General features: G+C 35.4%; 1 protein-coding gene across 1 annotated transcript in view; it reads right to left on the reverse strand.

The window, feature by feature from the left end:
- The window catches only part of DNAH5 (dynein axonemal heavy chain 5), a gene marked incomplete at both ends in the record, with an annotated part of 126,683 nt that overhangs the window by 44,020 nt on the left and 64,196 nt on the right, over window positions 1–18,467 (reverse strand). Inside the window, 11 exons of the mRNA XM_080338591.1 lie at window positions 844–1,039; window positions 2,644–2,867; window positions 3,490–3,703; window positions 4,005–4,127; window positions 6,239–6,373; window positions 7,099–7,241; window positions 7,760–7,964; window positions 8,450–8,626; window positions 13,456–13,697; window positions 15,200–15,346; window positions 17,393–17,546. Of these exons, the coding sequence (XP_080194717.1) occupies window positions 844–1,039; window positions 2,644–2,867; window positions 3,490–3,703; window positions 4,005–4,127; window positions 6,239–6,373; window positions 7,099–7,241; window positions 7,760–7,964; window positions 8,450–8,626; window positions 13,456–13,697; window positions 15,200–15,346; window positions 17,393–17,546 (1,960 nt within the window). The remainder of the gene's footprint in view (window positions 1–843; window positions 1,040–2,643; window positions 2,868–3,489; window positions 3,704–4,004; window positions 4,128–6,238; window positions 6,374–7,098; window positions 7,242–7,759; window positions 7,965–8,449; window positions 8,627–13,455; window positions 13,698–15,199; window positions 15,347–17,392; window positions 17,547–18,467) is intronic.

Genomic DNA, 18,467 nt, shown 5'->3' on the forward strand with positions numbered 1-18,467 from the left:
CAAACCTGACAATATTCAAGAAGCAATTGGACAACACCCTCAGACACATGGTGTGAACTCTGGAGTTGTCACATGCAGGGACGGGATTTGGACTCAATGATCCTTGTGGGTTTCTTCCAACTCAGGACATTCTATGATTTTACGATTACAGTGGGGTGAACACAGATAATTGAATCATCCAATGGCTTAAATAATGACCTTCCCCAAAACCCAAAGAACTGTTTTCTGTTCTTTTGCATCATCTAGCAAATATTCCCAGATCATTCAGCAAGGTCAGTGACACAGTGTTTTTATTTAAAGGACACAGATTTGTTGTTATAATCCATACAGATCATTCAAGAGATTTTACTAGCATTCAGGAGATTTTGAAATAATACTCATTTGTTCCAAAACCATATACTGGGTGTTTCCTAAGGAACAGACGATTAGCCCAGAGACACTATTCTTTTACCAGATTTCTAGGGGATGCTAGTTAGAGTGCTATCCTTTACCTAATATTGCAATCCCATCACTTCAAGTTATTCATACTACACTTCTTTCATCATTTGAGAATTATATAGACTAATGGTCACTATTTGGCAGTTTTGTCTGCCACATTGATGGAAATGGAAGCAAGACTCTTCTATACAGATAACCTGGATATAAATGTGGACTTAAAAATCCCATGAATATAAAGCTATGCCTCAGTTTGTAACACAGACTACCTTCAAAGTCAGTGGACAGAACAGTGACCCTTAATGCATAAACTTACTGTGCATTTTTAAGACATCTTTCTATTAGCATTTTATTTCATATCCTCTACCCTATTCTTGCCACCTCCCGGTTATCAGAGTTCATTTTTACCATTTTTTTCAGGTGTATCCCTTAAGAAGTCAACAAAGAATGCATCTATTTCAGGATCCAGCAAAGCTTTTGTTTCTCCAAATTCCTCTTCAATTAATTTTGCCACAGCTGCATTAAACCAATTTACATCTTCTGAAGTTGTGAAACGATCAGCAATAACACACTTACATTCATGCTTCCACAGTTTTATCAATACCTATTAAAAAATAAATAAATAAAGCATTTCTGTCAGATTAGGCTTGAAACAAAGCTATGCCAATTTAAAAGCCATGCCTTTATTTGTATATTTTAAAATCATGTTAACACTAGAAAATAATTTTGAGGTTTCTTCAGAAGAGATACCTTAATCTTCTCATTCTGCCCAACAGCATTTTAAGCTTACATTCAGTTAACTGTGTAAGAAGCCTTAACCCAGCATTCTAAACCAGAGCATATTTAACAAATCAATGTTTTACTAGTGAAATAATTAGGGCTAGGGAAGCCCTAAAACCATATCCACACCTGTTAACACATGTTTATACACTAATAAACAACTCTTTTAACTGGTCATTAAGTAGAAGGTGGGTGGAATTAATAGCATCATGGCTGAATAATTTAATGCCAAACACAGATGTCACTCCCAATACTGTATCCAAAGTAGTTAAAGGGGAAAAAAAGTAAATAAAGTATAAGTGTTTATATTGTTCCTTCCCTAAATTCAATATACCTTTCAAGTCCTTCAGTTTGGTCATAGGATGGAGGAGAAAAACCTGCCAGGTTCTTAATACTAACAACATTGGTTTTAATCCTACACTATTATTACATGGTAATTAAAAAAAAAAAAAAAAGTACTCCTGGAAAACCTATTGTTTGAGTGTTTGAGCCTACATCGCTTTGTACAAATGACACATACTATGTCAAGTCTCAGAACTAATTTGCAAACTTTTACAATCAGATTTTGAGCAATTATTTTTTATACTGCAAAAGATATTAATTGACAATATATATACATAAAATCATCTCAGTGCTGTTTTAGCTTAAGAAATTAAAATCAGTTCTAAAATTTAAATTTGAAATGTAGTAGAATTCAGAAGCTCATTCAACAAGCAGGGTAGTACATTAAACATGAAGTTATTATATAACCCAAATGTATAACAAATTTTCCAAGATTACCATAAAGATTGCTTTTCCAGCACTTAATGCTTCAGTGCTCTAAACACTAAATGGCTTTTCCTTAAAATAATTAAAATAGAAAAGGCACATAAAGTACTGAGCTCTTCTGGAAGGTGCATCATGGAAAAAAGAAAAAAGAAATTACTATGATTCATTACTGCTTCTTCCTTTTAAGACATAAGCCAGAAAAATGTTAGGTAGATGTTAGGCAGTGACTGAAAGCTGCAAGACACATGCAGAGAGAGGATAACGGCTTATTTTTTTAATCAATATATATGCATTTTGATTAGGTTAAAATAAGTTCACTCATTCTCATATATTTCTTTGATTGCTACTTTCAAACAAACTAGCATTTGTCAGGAGTAGAACTGACAGTAGATAGAAGCAAGAAATAGATAGAAGCAAACTCTCTTCCATCAAAAGAAGCATTTTTTGTTATAGTTATGAAACAAAGTTGTCATTTCTGTTGGCACTGTAAAATTTGGACTAAAACATCATTGCCTTAAAAAAAAAACTGAAAAACTTTTTTAATCAGAAGTTATATTTTTTCTAAAGCAAACTCAAATGCCAAGAAGTTAGACTGTTCATCCTCTTTGCTACACTAATTAGACACTAATTATAACAAAGCCACTGATGTGCTGCACTTACCTTTGGTTCATTGATCACTTCTGAAGTGCTGTTCAGCATTCCTTGCCAAATCCTTGAGAGGTCTCGAAGGTTGAAGACATAATGGAACTTGGCTGGTGTGGGCAACATTTTTAGCTTGGTAATCTGCCACAGCCTACGTGTCAGTGGAACTAATTTGGCTACTGTTTTCTTCACATCTTCTGAAAATCCCCGCTCACTACAATAGTGCCCTTTTCCAATTACACCTGTGGGAAGAAAAAAAAAAAGCAGTGCAAAGAAAGATTTCTCTAAGATACACTAGCATAACACCAGGAGCTATGGTCTAAATCCCCCAAACCTCTTCCAATTTGTTGAAATGGCTTTCCAGTCTTTATTTAAATCATGGTTTAACTGGTTTTAACACCATTCTACCACCAGATTTAGCTCTTAATTAACTGTCCATTAAAAATGTTCTTTTGTCTGCCAAAATATCTTCCACCACTTTTGAATAGCTAATCTCTTCTCTGAGACTAATATGATCCTGTATTTTGTGAAAGTCTAGTCATTAGTCACTCATTCTTAGCATCAGCAGCACCTTAACAACTCTCTAGTACTGTCACTAAAACTAGGAATGCTAGGAATGGCCTTCATGCCATTCTTTCTAATGCTTAGCATAGCAATAGATGCAGAAATATGACTGGACTTTACAAATTTAGACTGATGAAGTTGCAAATCGGGAGTGATTACTGAAGGAAAATGTGCTGGTAAGTAAACGAGAGGGGGATTAAGCCTCAATCTTAAGCATATTGTTTACAAATAGAAGGATAAATAACAATCAACTACAATTTTCAAAAAAATGGGAGGGACACAAAGCTGATTTCCCTTTACCAAAAATTTTGTCAATTGAAGAATTAGAAGGCAGAGTACAGTTGAACACAGAAAATTGTCTCTTGAGCCTCTGTGGAATGTCATTGCGACCTCCTCCAGGGTGGATCATGGCAGCCAAAAATTGAATGTCCACAATGTTGGTAAATTCACCAGGCTTTTCCAGGTTATATAGTCCATTCTGTTCCATCAGCTGCCTAACTATCTCATTAGTGACCTGTAAAACAACCAGGTGATATATAACCGAATACTATACACACAAATAAATGAAATACAAAACATACTTATGTACCTGAAAGGTCTAATGAAGAGTATACCAATATTTTCTTCCCCAAATCCCCGCTTCTTAGCTTCAGGAGAAAAATGCACTGCTAATCATAAACATATTTAGATTGTCCTTCTCATTGGTAATACCTATGGCCAAAAATCCAGGAAGCAAGGATGGAGGGAGGGAGAAGGGAGGGGAAGGGAGGAAGGAAATAATATCTTTTGCCTTCTTTTCACTTTTACAAACTAACCTGATCTCCCCATTCATTTATTATGGGCATATTCACATCGTCAATGAAGACTGTCATCTTTTTGCCTGCAGGAGGACCATAAGTTGTGCCCATGCGCTTTTCCACATAACTTTCTATTGTACGCTGTTAAAAAGCAATTATTAGCATAGTTACAAAAGGCACTTCCTTTCATACATGATTCAATCATTTAAACATCTTGATGGTTTTGTTACACAGAATTTTACTAAGGAAGGTTTATACAACACATCTGCCAGAGGCCATTGCACTAGTTCAACTAGAATGTCTGAAATTTCATGGTATACAGCATTAAATTGGTGTCACATATAACGAATGTTTAGTGTAGACAGCTGTGCCTAAAAGCTTCATAATTCTAAAACCTTTTCAAACTTTTCTTTCATTTTATTCATTCAACAGCAAAATTGAGGGCTACAGGCATTAAAGATTAAACTGATAATCTGCCAGATCTGAATGATGTGATTATTGAAGACCTTTCCAGCAGACATCAATGTACTTTGTAAAAGCATACAGTGATAATTAAATTCACACATATACCTACGTAGACTTGATGAAATAACTTTGCTTAATAGTAGACTTACCACTACTTTTCTTCATATTGTCTTTCCATTGCACTGTACTTCTTAAGGTCCAGTTATTATTTATTCTACACCAAGTGAAAGCTCACTTAACCATGCATAGTTATTCTTTAGTGCATATCTAAACACCATAGAACCATAGATTGCTTTGCCTTGGAAAGGACATTAAAGATTATCTAGTTCCAACCCACCTGCCTTGGGCAGGGACACCTTCCACTAGACCAGGTTGCTCAAAGCCCCATCCAACCTGGTCTGAAACAGTTCCAGGCATGAGACAACCACAACTTCTCTGGGAAAGGACTCACCACCAGTGACTTCCAGGGACTCAGCACCCCCATTGTGAAGAATTTCATGCTTATATCTAATCTAACTCTACCGTCTTTCAGCTTGAAGCCATTATCCCTTTTTCTATCACTACATGCCCTTGTAAAAAGTCCCTCTTCAGCTTTCTTGTAGGTCCCTTTTAAGTACTGGAAGGCTGCTATAAGGTCTCTCTGGAGCCTTTTCTTCTCCAGACTGAACAACCTCAACTCTCCCAGCCTGTCTTCATAGGAGAGGTGCTCCAGCCCCTGATCATCTTCATTGCCCTCCTCTGGACTTGCTCCAACAGGTCCATGTCCCTCTTGGGGTACCTACATTCCTACATTGTAACTAGGCTCCCGTATGGTAGCCTGTAAAGTCTTCTTACACAAGTGGCATCAGTCAGACCAAGATTTCAGAAAGCCAGGGTAATTTAAAAACACATCTAACAGACAATGCTTTGGTCTAGATTGTAATCAGAGACCTGGCTGTTAGACTTGCACATCTATTTCAGACGTCTTGATGGTCAACACGCTATAATCTAATAAAGTTGTCACTACTTTTTGTTTCTATAGTCTAATTAATACAAGGAAAAATACTAATGAAAATAAGATGAAAATTACATATTTGTATATTAAACATGTTAATAGTTTCTACCATGCTATTGTGTCAGTTGATACATGATGCATCAAGCTTAGAGACAGCACTTATGATTACAGCACAAACAGTGCTTCAGCTTGGCATACTAAACTGTATTAAAAATAATTCCCATATATATTGCCATCAGGTTAAAGAAACTTGAAATAATTCAAAGTAGCTCAGTAGAAATTTGGATAGGCAGTGCAGTTCAGGATTCAAATATTCATAATTTTATTTAGTGCAGTTGTGCTGCACGTGTTACTTTTTTAATTAGCAATTTAATTTACTAAAATCTGAATTGCAGACAACACACTTTTTTATGACAGACTGTTATGGGTAGCACTTATTTTACTCATGGCTTTTTGTGAAATCTGAGTGAAGTCACTGACGGCTCTACCCAATAAGTGAGTCCTGATACATTGAACGTAAAAACATTAAATGTGGTGAAGCAAATAACATGTATGGTATTGTAATAGTCCAAGAACAGCTCAATAACTATCGAAGAATTTGAAGAGAACATGGTTTTCTCAAATGTCTTTTAAATCATGTGTTAGGACACTTAGTCCTTTTAAGCAGGTGCTTTTTTGTTTTTGCACTTATTTTCACTTAGATAAACCACTTTCAGAAGCATCCTCCTGGCAAGTTCTCAGAACCATCTCTGAATCCAGTCATGTTGTATTAGAAAATTAATGACTACTATACCTGGAAAATTAATGGGGTAGTTGCAGATGAAAAATTCAAACTCTTAGCCATGTGGCTTTCAGGGTTATATTTTGACATAAAACCTTTGACGATAACAGTCTTTGCAGTTCCTTGCTCACCAATTAGCAGGACAGCCTAGACAAAGACAACACTGAAATAAGATGAAACGCAAGAGCTGGGTGTCTTGGCAAAGCCTCAGCAACTCCATTTAGCTTTTAAACTGAAATGAAGCTACACAATTTATCTAAAGTGAATCCTCAATAAAGGACATGTGGAAGCAAAACAGTCAATGTCTCAGACTTTTGCAGGCCTCAGAAGTTAAAAATATTTGCCATTAATGGTCATGTCAGTCAGCATGATTTAACTAAGAAAGGAAAGGATTACTTGCAAAAGGAGTTATTATTCAAAAAAAGCACAAAACGTCTAGCACCTCGGTATCTGAAATATTTCAGTTGCTATTGTTATTTATTATATCCTGCTTATCTGACACAATTTTACTGAAGAACAGGTTGCATAACCTAAAGGTACATAAACCCTGTAACTGCCCCTTGTGGGCAGAGTTCACATCAGCAGAGTCTAGCACTCTGCTGCCCTACGTGACGTCTTCTCTCCAACAGCTGTAATTACTGTTATTAATATTTCCACTACAGAAAGGATGGGTGAGGGCAAGACAAAAAGTCCAGAAACAGTGAGTGTTCAAGACTTCGAGCATATGTATATGAATGCAGCTCCTGGAATCACCATTTTACATTAAAAAATAAAGTTCCTTCTTTTCAATAATGTAGTACTTCAATTCTACTTCAAAAACTTTATCATGTGTACTGTTAGCACTATTTAGATGTGAAATATAGAAAAAGTACCTTGCCCTGTTTTGCAATGTTTTTGATAAGGAAATCCATTCTCACATTGTCCACATTAGGCACAAGAATGGACCCATACTCTGGAGTGCTGGTGCTGGGATATACATAATCTTCAACACGTGTATTCCAGTGCATCCACTTACCTAATAAGAAAGAAATTAAGTTAGTGGTTTAGAAATACAAGGCATTGTTGCCACTTTTATCTTCTATTGAGTTGTTTCATCAGTCAGTGCCTCTGTCCCACACACACTAATCCCACTTTGTAAATCCTGAACAAAATTATAGAATCATATAATCATAGAATCTCTCAAATTCAATCTAAGAGCTTTACTCCTCTTTCCTACTAATACATAAATTATGACAAGGACAAGGCTTGTCTATTTTTGTTCCCTTGACAATTTATCAACACAAAGTCCACGCAGCTTTTTGTAGCAATATATCCACATTTTGATTTCTCACAGGAAACAGGGGAAAAGCTTTATACAACATAACCAGTACAGTGTAGCTGGAAAACAAAACCTGCTAATGAACAAGAATGTTAAAAAAAAAAAAAAAAAAAAAAAATTTAAAAAAAAAAAGTTCTGAATTAATTTTCTAGAAGAAGAACATTTTTAATTTTTTTTTTTTTTTTTATCCCATACCACCCAGCTGAGTTACTAACCATCAGATGCCACATAATAATCAAACATGGTATCTTCACTGCCTTCTGGGATACAAGGAAGATCAAGTTTTATTGTTGCATGGTTTCGAAGCCAGTGCTCCATTTTGCATCTGTCTTCCAGTTCTAGTAATGCTCCTACACTCCACATGAGAGAGAAGATGTACAGCCTTTCCAAGTATTTTGAAGTCAATTCTCCTCCTTGCTCCTGAAGGATTAAGTTAGGTTTTTATTTTCAATAGTCTGAAAATTCTACTTGATAATCATTAGTAATATCAGATTAAAAGCTTTCAGTCATGTTTAAATTTACTGATGTCTTCATCAATGAACAGATTGAATCAATATGAAGTAGACTACAAGATGTACAAAAGTATTCCATAAATTTCACTTTTGATCACCCATTATAGAATTTGATATGTTTAAATTCTTGTTTATGATCTGATAATAACACAACCAAAAAAACTGACAGAAAACTGCTGCCTAATGTATGCTACATGTCAGTGCTTAACATCAAATCCAAATGTGAAAGAGGGCACATCCTAGCTATTATTTTCTGAATAAAAATACGGTATTCCTTACTAACATACCTCTTCATTTATTTGCGTACTCAAAGAATATTCTCTCTACATAACCTTGACGTCAAAATCATCTCCATTAGAATAAGCAAATATCAAAAAATCCACACTACCTTACCTTAGGTGGGATGAGGCCCTGCAGCATATTAATGCTCTGCATAATCACAAAGGCTTCCAGCATTTCAGTCTTGCATTGCAGAGACTGAACACTGAAGCGATATAAGTCTGGGAATGACGAAGAATACAGCTGACGTAGAATGTCAGCTTCTTGGAAAGAACGTCTTTTCAAAAATCCCTGTTAAAAAGCACAGTGAAAAAATAAATTTAGTTCCCAATGCAAGTCTCAGTAAATTCAACTCTAGTAATTCAAAAGGTTGGGCAGGGTTTGGCTAGCACAAGGTCAAACTTTACACAAATACACATAATTCCTACTGGATGTTAAACACGGATAATGAAGAAAAAAAGCACTTTATTCAACAGCAAAAAAATAATACTTATCAAATGTATTTTTAAACTATAATGGCTGTTTAAGGTATACAAAACTTTGTAAATAAATAATACCATAAGTATTGAAGACGAGCTTGATTTATTCTGCACATTAGTATCTAGCAGTGATACAGGGTACCCCAGAAACATGTGGCAGTTTCAGAAAAAAAAGTCGGAATTTCAAGGAGGGATGTCTGCTGGTGTGTGTAGGGTTTTTATTGTGCTTCTCGGTATCCATAATGCTGCATAAACAAAACCTAATTAAAACTATCTATTTCTCAAGATCATAGAACATTATTTGTTCTTTGATGCCTTTAGCTCAAAGTAGTAATCTGCTTCTTTGAGTTAACCTGAAGCTTTCTCTTATCTGTGTGGCAGAATGCTTCTCATTTACATCCCATGAATTTATTTCCTACATAAAATACACTCATCAGCAGAAACACTTGCAGATTCTTCCCCCAAATTCAAACTAAAATTTGGCATAAATTGGAATCAAATTAATTCCATTTAAACATAAGAAGGAACATTTATTGCTGTTGTTATGAGAGTGGTCAAACACTGGAGCAGACCTCTCAATTTTTCTCCACAGTCTCCATCTCAAAACTCAACAGGACACAGTCCTGAGCAAGCCACTCTAGTTTACTCTGCTTTGAGTGAGGTGTGTTCAACTACACAATCTCCAGAGGTCCACTCCAACCTCAACAATTATTTTGTGCTTCTGTTATTATTTTCTATACTTCCACCTTCATAATTTTTTGAAACTCTACCTTTTACTGCCCAGAGCAAATAAAATCTGGGAATGATAAATGAGAAAAACTTTCTAGAAACAGGTAGGTAGAAAACAAAGTGCTAAAGATTAGATGTCAGAACGACTTAAAATAGATGGTCACAACTTCATCAGCTGTTCAGAAAATATATGGGGTAAGTCGAAAAGTTGGTAAGATGCTTTTGCTTTCAAGGAAGTTGATGAGTAATAGATAAAACCTTGGATCACTCTGCAAAAGCTGCTTAAGAAGCATATTAGACCAGAAGAGCAATATGAAAAGTTTGAGAACTATTTCACTGAATTTGGAATTGCTTATATTGCATCCCAGCTGCTATTTTTAGTTGTTTGCAAATTGCAAGGATGGGAAATGTAAGCATATACAACTTCCTGAGCTATTTATATTTGTTTCTAATTATTTTTCAAAGTTCTTCTGAAATATCAACAGATACTATGCTTCTTTCAGCATCTGAGAATTAGGCACTACAAAAGTAAGGAAATCCTCTAGTGAACAATGCAAGATTAACATCTACTCTGATCTGCTGGAATATATAGTATATTGTACTACAAAACAGATTTAAAGGGAGGTGTACAGAAAGAGCCATCAAGATATTTTATTTATGAAGTAAAACCAAATCAAACAAAGAACAAATAAATGTTATTGGCTCAAGTGATTAATAACTAGAGGTTGCAATTTTATAGCAAACTGGGGGGAAGGGTGTGGGGAGAAAGGGAGGTTAGAAGGGCTGTTTCATGGCTGAAGTGAATGTAATTTTTAACTTCCTTTGTGTTATCCGAAAAGAAAAAAAATTTTAAAAAAGCACCAAACATGTTATTGCTTTCATTTTGACTGTTGCTGCCACCAAAATAAATTAAAAACATAAGGTCAGGGATTAAATGAAACTACCTTCATGCAATGCTTGCTTACTTACTTCAACACAACAAAATTTGGTCTGCATATCTCTTTAACATGAGGAGGTAAATCATGACTGATAAGGCAAACTAAAATGCTTTTGTTTGGTTTTGCTGTCTTTGCAGCTGAATCTACAGCTCAATTTAAACAGAAACATTCAAGAAGTTGTTGTCTGCAAATTAACCAATTCATGGAGGCAGAGCTGTGAGAATCCAACATTAGTAGGCCCCCCTATGCAGTACAATAAGTACAGAAAGGAACTACACAAGTGAAATCTCATGGGAGCCACTGTTCTAGATGCATAATTTACACTTACACTTCCCAAGTATCCATATTAGCTTAAAAAAAAAAAAAATCATTATATATAATATATAACATTGCAATAATATACAAAAGGCACTTCTGTTGACTGTATGTATTTGCACTGGTAAAACTTTAATAAACAGCCAAATTTTTAGAAAACTTATTAAACTTTTATTTTTCTAATAAGAATGCACACATTTTGGACTTGGCAAAGAAACCTATCAAATTAATTAGTGATGATTCTCAAGTGTTGCTAAGTAGCAATGATTGAACCACCAGCTCCATATGATTTAATGTCATTCTAAAAGGGAAACTGCTCTCTAGGCACTACTAGAGAAAGATGGTAACAACCCTCTGCAGCAACCCTTAGTCCTTTACAAGCAGGAATACTCCACAGGCAACAAGTCACAGCACAGGGATGCCTCCAGCACAGGAGAGAGTTTCTGATTACAATCACACTCCTTTTTCCTCTTAATTGGTGTTGTGGTTTAACCCAAGCTGGCAACACAGCCACGAGGGCCGTTCACTCACTTCATCCTCCTACCCCCCCAAGTAGGAGAGAGAATCAAAATGGAAGGGAGAAACTTGGATTGAGATAAACTCAGTTTAATAAAATAACAAAATAGTAATACACTACTAGTGCATGAAGAAAACTCTTTTTCAGTCAAACCAGCACAATTAGTTAAGGTTAAGCTGGGTTCTGATGCCTTCTCTAGTGGGTCTAGTTGCTCCTCAATGTTTCTCAGGGCATTATTCATGATCTGCCATTTCAGATCTGCAGGTGCAAAGAAACCTCGCTTCTCTTGCCACAAATCATTACAGCCTTCCTCATCTTGATAGTTTCTGTTTGCCAAAGCTTTGAATGCAGTCTCTGCAAAGAGATGGCACTGCACTGCCTGGCACTCAGAGTTTGAACAGCAGCGTGCTGTCTCATGGTTTCTGTCTGAGCTGGAACCGTTGCTACACTAAGGACAGTTGTTCTAAGCAGTGCCACAGACCATGGCCTGTGGCATGTCAGCTTTTTCTCCATTGCCAGACAAATCAAGGGTTTATGGACAAGGAGTCTGGCTACATAAGACTTACAAGCATGAGAAGCTTTATAAGTTAAAACAACAGCAATCTGAGAGAGTAATAATTACATCTACTAATATCTGAAAGTTAATACAAAGCCAACTGTATTTTCATCTGGCTAGTTAAGCAACACTGTCTACATGACCATTGGTTCTATTTTACACAGATACTCTATTTGATTTGGAAAATGAAATGAGTAAATGAGAATGTGAAACATTCATTTTAGAAATTAAAAAAAAAAAAAAAACACACACAAAAAAACCAACTTGTTAATGCAATATTTTCTAGAAAGAAGTAAAGTAAAATTCAGTCTGTCAGCTCATAGTAACCAATGAAGTTTTGTTATTTTGAGTCTGTAAACAGGGGGATAAATATGCTTACAAGGGCCTGTATGATGTTCTAATTTCCTAAACAGGAAGACTAAATTATTCTTAGCTTAAAAGTAAAGTTTAAAGGCCATATAAAAGAAATTTAATTTGCGATGATACAAAAATATATTAGCTTGGTTTTCAGGATAAGCTGATAAAGTAATTCTTTCTATGATCACAGAAATCAGTGTCCTAGCAACAAATAAGTTTTAATTTTTTCATACTCATGAGACAATCTATGTTTTATCAAAGCAAAATAATGTGGACAAAATATTCTCAATAAGACTGACTAAACAAGCAAAATATAAAGATAAAATAAATGAATATTTCTTTAAACTTAAATTTTCAAAAAGTGTTATTCCTGAGGACCTAACTTTACCAATAAATTTCTAAGACCATACAGGGTTTAAGAAATAAAAAAAAAAAATTTTTAAAAAAATCAGAAACCAACTTATTTCTTACTGCTGTTGTCTCCATTGTTTTCTTAAAAGAGAAGAAAACTGCAACTAAATGCGGTAAGTTTTGCTGAAAGATATTCCTATGGTACCTCAGGTAGCCTCTTGGGAACTTTTATATTTCATCTTTACCATGATATTTGCCACATCAAAAAAATATATACATATATTATGCTTGAGTCTCTGAATGTATCAGTTACTATATTACTATATGTATTCTTCACACATTTTGGTTTGAGGAATGTTGACAACTTAACTGGGTGAGAAAATAAATTAAAAAATTACATTCATTGATGTTGCATTGACTATATTTCTGATCTAAATCCAAAATGCAATTAATTTTAAGAAATATCAATATAACACATATTTTCTTGAGGATATTCAGATTCCTTAATCAACCTGTTTACTGTTTTTTCTTCCTTGGTCTGAAGTTGTACTAGGGCCTGCCATGTAGTTGTTATTCTGTCAACCAAATTGTTTTTCAATTGTATAAAATAAGTTGAATTACAAATTTGTCCCAAAGTGAAGTATCCATGTTTTCACACATGTAATATATCAACTACGTTCCTGAAAAAATTACATTATTCACTCTTGCATAAACTCCCAGAAACATTACTATATTAAATACTGACCTAGAAGTTTACACAGTGTATAAGCTATTTCATAGCAAAAATCACAAAATTAGGTCCTAAAGCAACAACAGTGAACTGTTGAAAAGCAACCAGTAAAACTTTCAATATGTAAATAATCACTTTACTCTTGTACCTCAAGGATAGGGCTCCAGTTGAGAACTGATGAGCTCATGAATACCATCCCATTCCTTGAAACTGTTGCTGGAGAAGCATTATCAATATTATGAGGTTCAAAGACTATTTTGCAATTTGGTGACATGGGTATCCGATCTCCATTTGCTAGTGTTAAAGTTTTGTTATCATCTAGGACAGAATTAAGGTTCTCAATCCAAATAGCATCAACTGGACCATCAAGAACTATCCAGATGTGGTCACCTATAATCCAAAATAACAGAAAGAAGTTTCAGTTTCTTTCAAGGACCATTTTCTTCTCTCTGCAAATAATTTTTAAAATTAATTCTGAATTTGTGCACACAGCTAGAATCTCACCTTTTCTACAACTACCTTTTCTATCAGTCAGTTTCAACTTACATAAAACAACATAAAGAAGACAGAAACTGTAGATCTATTTAAACCCACCATTTTTTCCCAAAAAAGTTTTTGTAAAGGTAGAGAGATCAAATGAAAGGAAAACTTGAAAAAACGCCTCTTTCAAATAGCACGCTCTGCTCCCTTTAAGTAAGAGAGTTCCATTAGGGGAAGATTCTCACTGTTTGTTCTCCTGCTTGGAAACTTGATGCAGCTCTCTTTGATGTTTTTCCAGCTCTTTCCATTTAGTAACAGAAACGTGTCCTAAATCCTGCCTCTGTTTCCTAGGAAGGTCTGGGTCTCTCCTGCTCGCCTCATGTAGGTACTGAGCAACAGGCCCTGGCTGGAAAGGGATCCTACCTTGGCTTCTGGCTCCCCATCCCTTAGGAAGCAGCCAGCCCTGCTGTGCATTGCCAGATAGACCTTCAATCAGAGATGGTCACACTCTCATCTGTCTTCAGAGTAAGTCCCTCTTATCTAGGCCTAGGTAGTTTGATGCATTGGTACATATGAACCAAGCAGTTTCTGAATGAGAAACTTTCTCACCTCTGAGGCAGAGAGTCTAGTATTTAGAGGCTTTTCATAGCCACAGTGCAGGCAGCTGAGGTATGAGATGGGCTGGAATTTGCTTCATAAAGAGACATTACAGAAGTGTTGCAAACAGTGAATCTGAGGAAGTCATGGGAGTGTGATAATTTATATTTCATGTTGAGGGGAAAAAGAAAAATTAACAGTTAATGCTATGCTACATTCTCAGGGGTGCTACATTTCTAGATTTGAAACAAAATGAACAAAATAAAATCCAAAAGTATTTTCTGTTTTAAAAGTATCTGTGTCCTTAAAGACTAAGAATTTTTGTCTGAAAATTGACAGTGCAACAAATGTTTGGATTTTGTATTTTGATGGTTGGGGTTTTTTTTTTGTTTTGCTTGTATTTTTATTGTTGTTCTTGTTTTTTTCCTTTAGTCTTTAAGGCCTAATGATAAGGTCAAATACTAATATTCAGAGAAAACAAGGAAGAATCTGTCTAGTATCAAACTATCAAGGCCTCTCTTTTTACTTAAAATAGCAGTCTAAGAATATATGCCAACATTATTTTAGGTAGAAACTGGTTGTCTAAACAGAACTATCTAGTGCCATTTGAGATGGACTATGGTATGTACAGGTCTAGCAGGTATGACACAGAGGAGATTCACACCCTTGCTGTATGGCAGCTGGAGACCAGGGAGAAATCTTGACAGCACCAAAATATTTTAGAGTATACCAGTATAAAATAAGTCTGCTAATGTTTTTTAAAGATGTGTCATTCAGCTTGGGTTTTTTTGAGAGAGAATTGCTTTTCATCATACCTTTCTTGGCTCTTAAAGTTTTTCTCCAGAGTGTTGAAAATATGCCATCTGTCCAATCATTTGTTGCCACATCGAGACGACCAAACATTTGTGAAGCAGTTATAGCTTTAGGATTCATTCTCATTTCACGATGTGGCTGTCCACAATCTATGAAAGCAGATCATCATTTAGTTTTGGTATTGCTTTTTAATAGTCAGAGAAATTTGACAAATTTGAATTAAGTACACCCAAATGTATGGTTTCACATGCATTCAGCATTATAGGAAGTTGTATAATTACTTGGAAAACTTATTTCTTGCTATACATGAATATTTGTTAATTGGAGCCATCAAAATTTAAAGTAGAAGTTCTGAAACTTTTGAAAGTACAACTCATATTTCATAGATTCATCAGGAACAGAAGAGGAGCAAGATGAAATTTATTCAAGGTTTAGTTTAATATTTTGAAGGCTTATCAAACAACACAGCTTTAAAGCCTTTGATTTGAATGTACATTTTTAAAATTCAATGACAAAATACCAGGCAGATGCTCCACATGATTCATTGTTTTTTGTTTTCCCCTGTTGTGCACTTGTATATATCTTGGAATAAACAAAGTATATGACATTGGCATATCCCGGTGAAGTCCCTTAGGCAGATAAATTCTATCAAGCCATACCATGATCATATAATCTTTATATTTTCCTCATTAACAACTTAAAAATTCCTATGCCAGACACCTTTAGAAAACCCAATATTAAAACTTAAACAGGAGCCATTAATAGAAAGAGCTAAAAAAGAAAGAGCTAAAAAAATGGCTTATCTGAAAATCTTAATTGCAGTCAGAGTTCACTATCATGTCAGATAGAAGCCTGGCAAATCATGTACTTTTACATTTCATGAGGTTATGCCAAAAGATCAGCTTGAAAAAAGTATTATGGCAGCTCTATCTTGGTAGTGGCTCACATCTCAGTGCTACAGAAACACGGGAAAATAGCATAATGCAACTATCTGTTCTTTCTGCTTTTTATCCTAAATGGAACAGTCACTGCAATGCAGAGCTTAGAATGTTGCTTAAGCACACTAAGGTACTGCGTGGATGAGAGACTGGCTGAACCACTTTTTACAGAAACTATCAATTTCTGTAAGATTGTATAAGCAGCCTGCTGAAGCCTATGAAATGCGGTAACACAATCTTACCTCAAAAGAAAAGTTTTTTCTCCCCTAGCTATGAGCTTTTAGTTTAATAAGATCAAACATAAGTTCTTCACCTAATAATTATGTCAGAAATACAGAGAACAAAAACATACACTCCTCAAGTCTCCAGCCAGGACATCAAATGAATACACTTGAAGACTCTGTCATTGCCTAAAACGGGAACTATATCCTAGCAGAAACAAATTACAGAAGTAGGTATTTTATACTGCAGATAAAGACCCTGTCACTTGAATTGTATTCAAAAAGTACTAAATACTTGTGATTCAGGCTGGGAGAGTTGGGGTTGTTCAGCCTGGAGAAGAGAAGGCTCCAGGGAGACATCGTTGCAGCCTTCCAGTACTTAAAAGAAAAATCGGGACAGACTTTTTATCAGGGAGTGTTACAATAAGACAAGGGGTAATGGTTTTAAACTAGTGGAGGGGAGTTTCAGGCTGGACATGAGGAAGACATTTTTTACAATGTGGGTGATAAAACACTGGCCTAGGTTGCCCAAAGAGGTGGTAGATGCCCCATCCCTGGAGACATTCCAGGCCAGGCTGGACAGGGATCTGAGCAACCTGATCTAGTTGAAGATGTCCCTGCTCATTGCAGGGGGTTGGACTAGATGAGCTTTGAAGGTCCCTTCTGACTCAAACTATTCTATGATTCTGTGATTAGGGGAAGATTTCAGCATTACCTCAGCCAAACTTGGGAGATGTTTTAATCACTTGTTTTAGCTGCCTACCGAGACAGTGCACCTCTTTCTTTCTTTCTCATTGTTTCTAGAATAAGAACTTCTGATATAAGTAAGGTAATATGTATTATATGACTTTGAATGTCAGATATTTTCAAGCTCTTAAAGGGTATTACTATAATAATTAATATTACAACTCAGAAACTGATTCTTCCAGTGATATTTTCTCACAGTTAAGTAGTTGAGGCTTTCTGTGAAGCAACATGGTTTGAAGTTTACAATATAGCAATTTAAAAGCAGTTCATAATACAAATGCTCACATACCTGTCATGGCTTTCATTAAAGTATGGATGCAAGCAGTTTTTCCTGCACCACTAGGTCCTAGTGTCATTAGTCCATGCCTTACCCTCTGGGTTTCAAAAAGTTGGATAACTTTCAGTTTCCAAGGAGGATGACAAACAAGTCCAGCTTCCTCCACCTATAGATAGTGAAAGAAAATCAAAGACAACCAAATTAGTGCTGGTTTAGTGCACAAGAGATAAATAAAAGATAGACCATCTCTTTTTTCTCTTTTTCTTTTTAGCTTTTCTTGGGGTTGAAACGTCATTTTAAGGAAAAGTCAAGAATTTTAGAAACGTACTTCCTACAAATGTCTTTAATAGCCACACAGCACTTTCACTTGCCTCTCAGAACAGTTGCCTTTTTATGATGATGATGACTCATGTTTCTAAATGCTCACATTTTTTCAGTAAAACATTTTGTTAAACATTTCTCAGTTTACAGACAGACCTTTGAGTAACTTCTTAACAGTCTCATTCCAAGAAAAGATGTGATGGTTTACAATCAAATATTATATTCTTGTTTATTACTTTTTACTACTTCCAAGCTTAAAGAAGTTATCTTACTATAATGGTAGTGCTGTTGCTTGCGAAAGTGACTCAGCTGGAAGTGAACAAGAAAGTCTTTAGCCAGCAGAGAAAACTAGAACTATTTCCTAAGGATTCAAAAGACACTATATATTTTTGACTGTTAAAAAAAAAAAAAAAGATCATGTTATAAAAGTGAAGCTCTCAAAATAATTATATTTTAATTCAAGTGTAATTTATGTTTTAAAAATTATGTTCCACAAAAAAATCTCAAAAAACTTTCACTGATAAAACCTAGCTTCTATGATTACTGTCACATGTTCAGTTAAAAATCATGGAACTGGCACTACCACTTGCTATATTACTTGCATATTGAAGCCTATGTCAGTTCAACTTGTCTCGCTGTGCAAGGAAGCCAAGAACAGAAGGCAGCACAAGATGAATTAATCAACAGCAACCATGAAGTATATGCTGCCACTGACTCCTCATTGCCATGAGCTGCCACTGCCAAAGCAATGTAGTTTGCAAAGCAT

The sequence above is a fragment of the Nesoenas mayeri genome (assembly GCF_963082525.1).
Source record: "Nesoenas mayeri genome assembly, chromosome: 2".
Lineage (NCBI taxonomy): Eukaryota > Metazoa > Chordata > Aves > Columbiformes > Columbidae > Nesoenas > Nesoenas mayeri.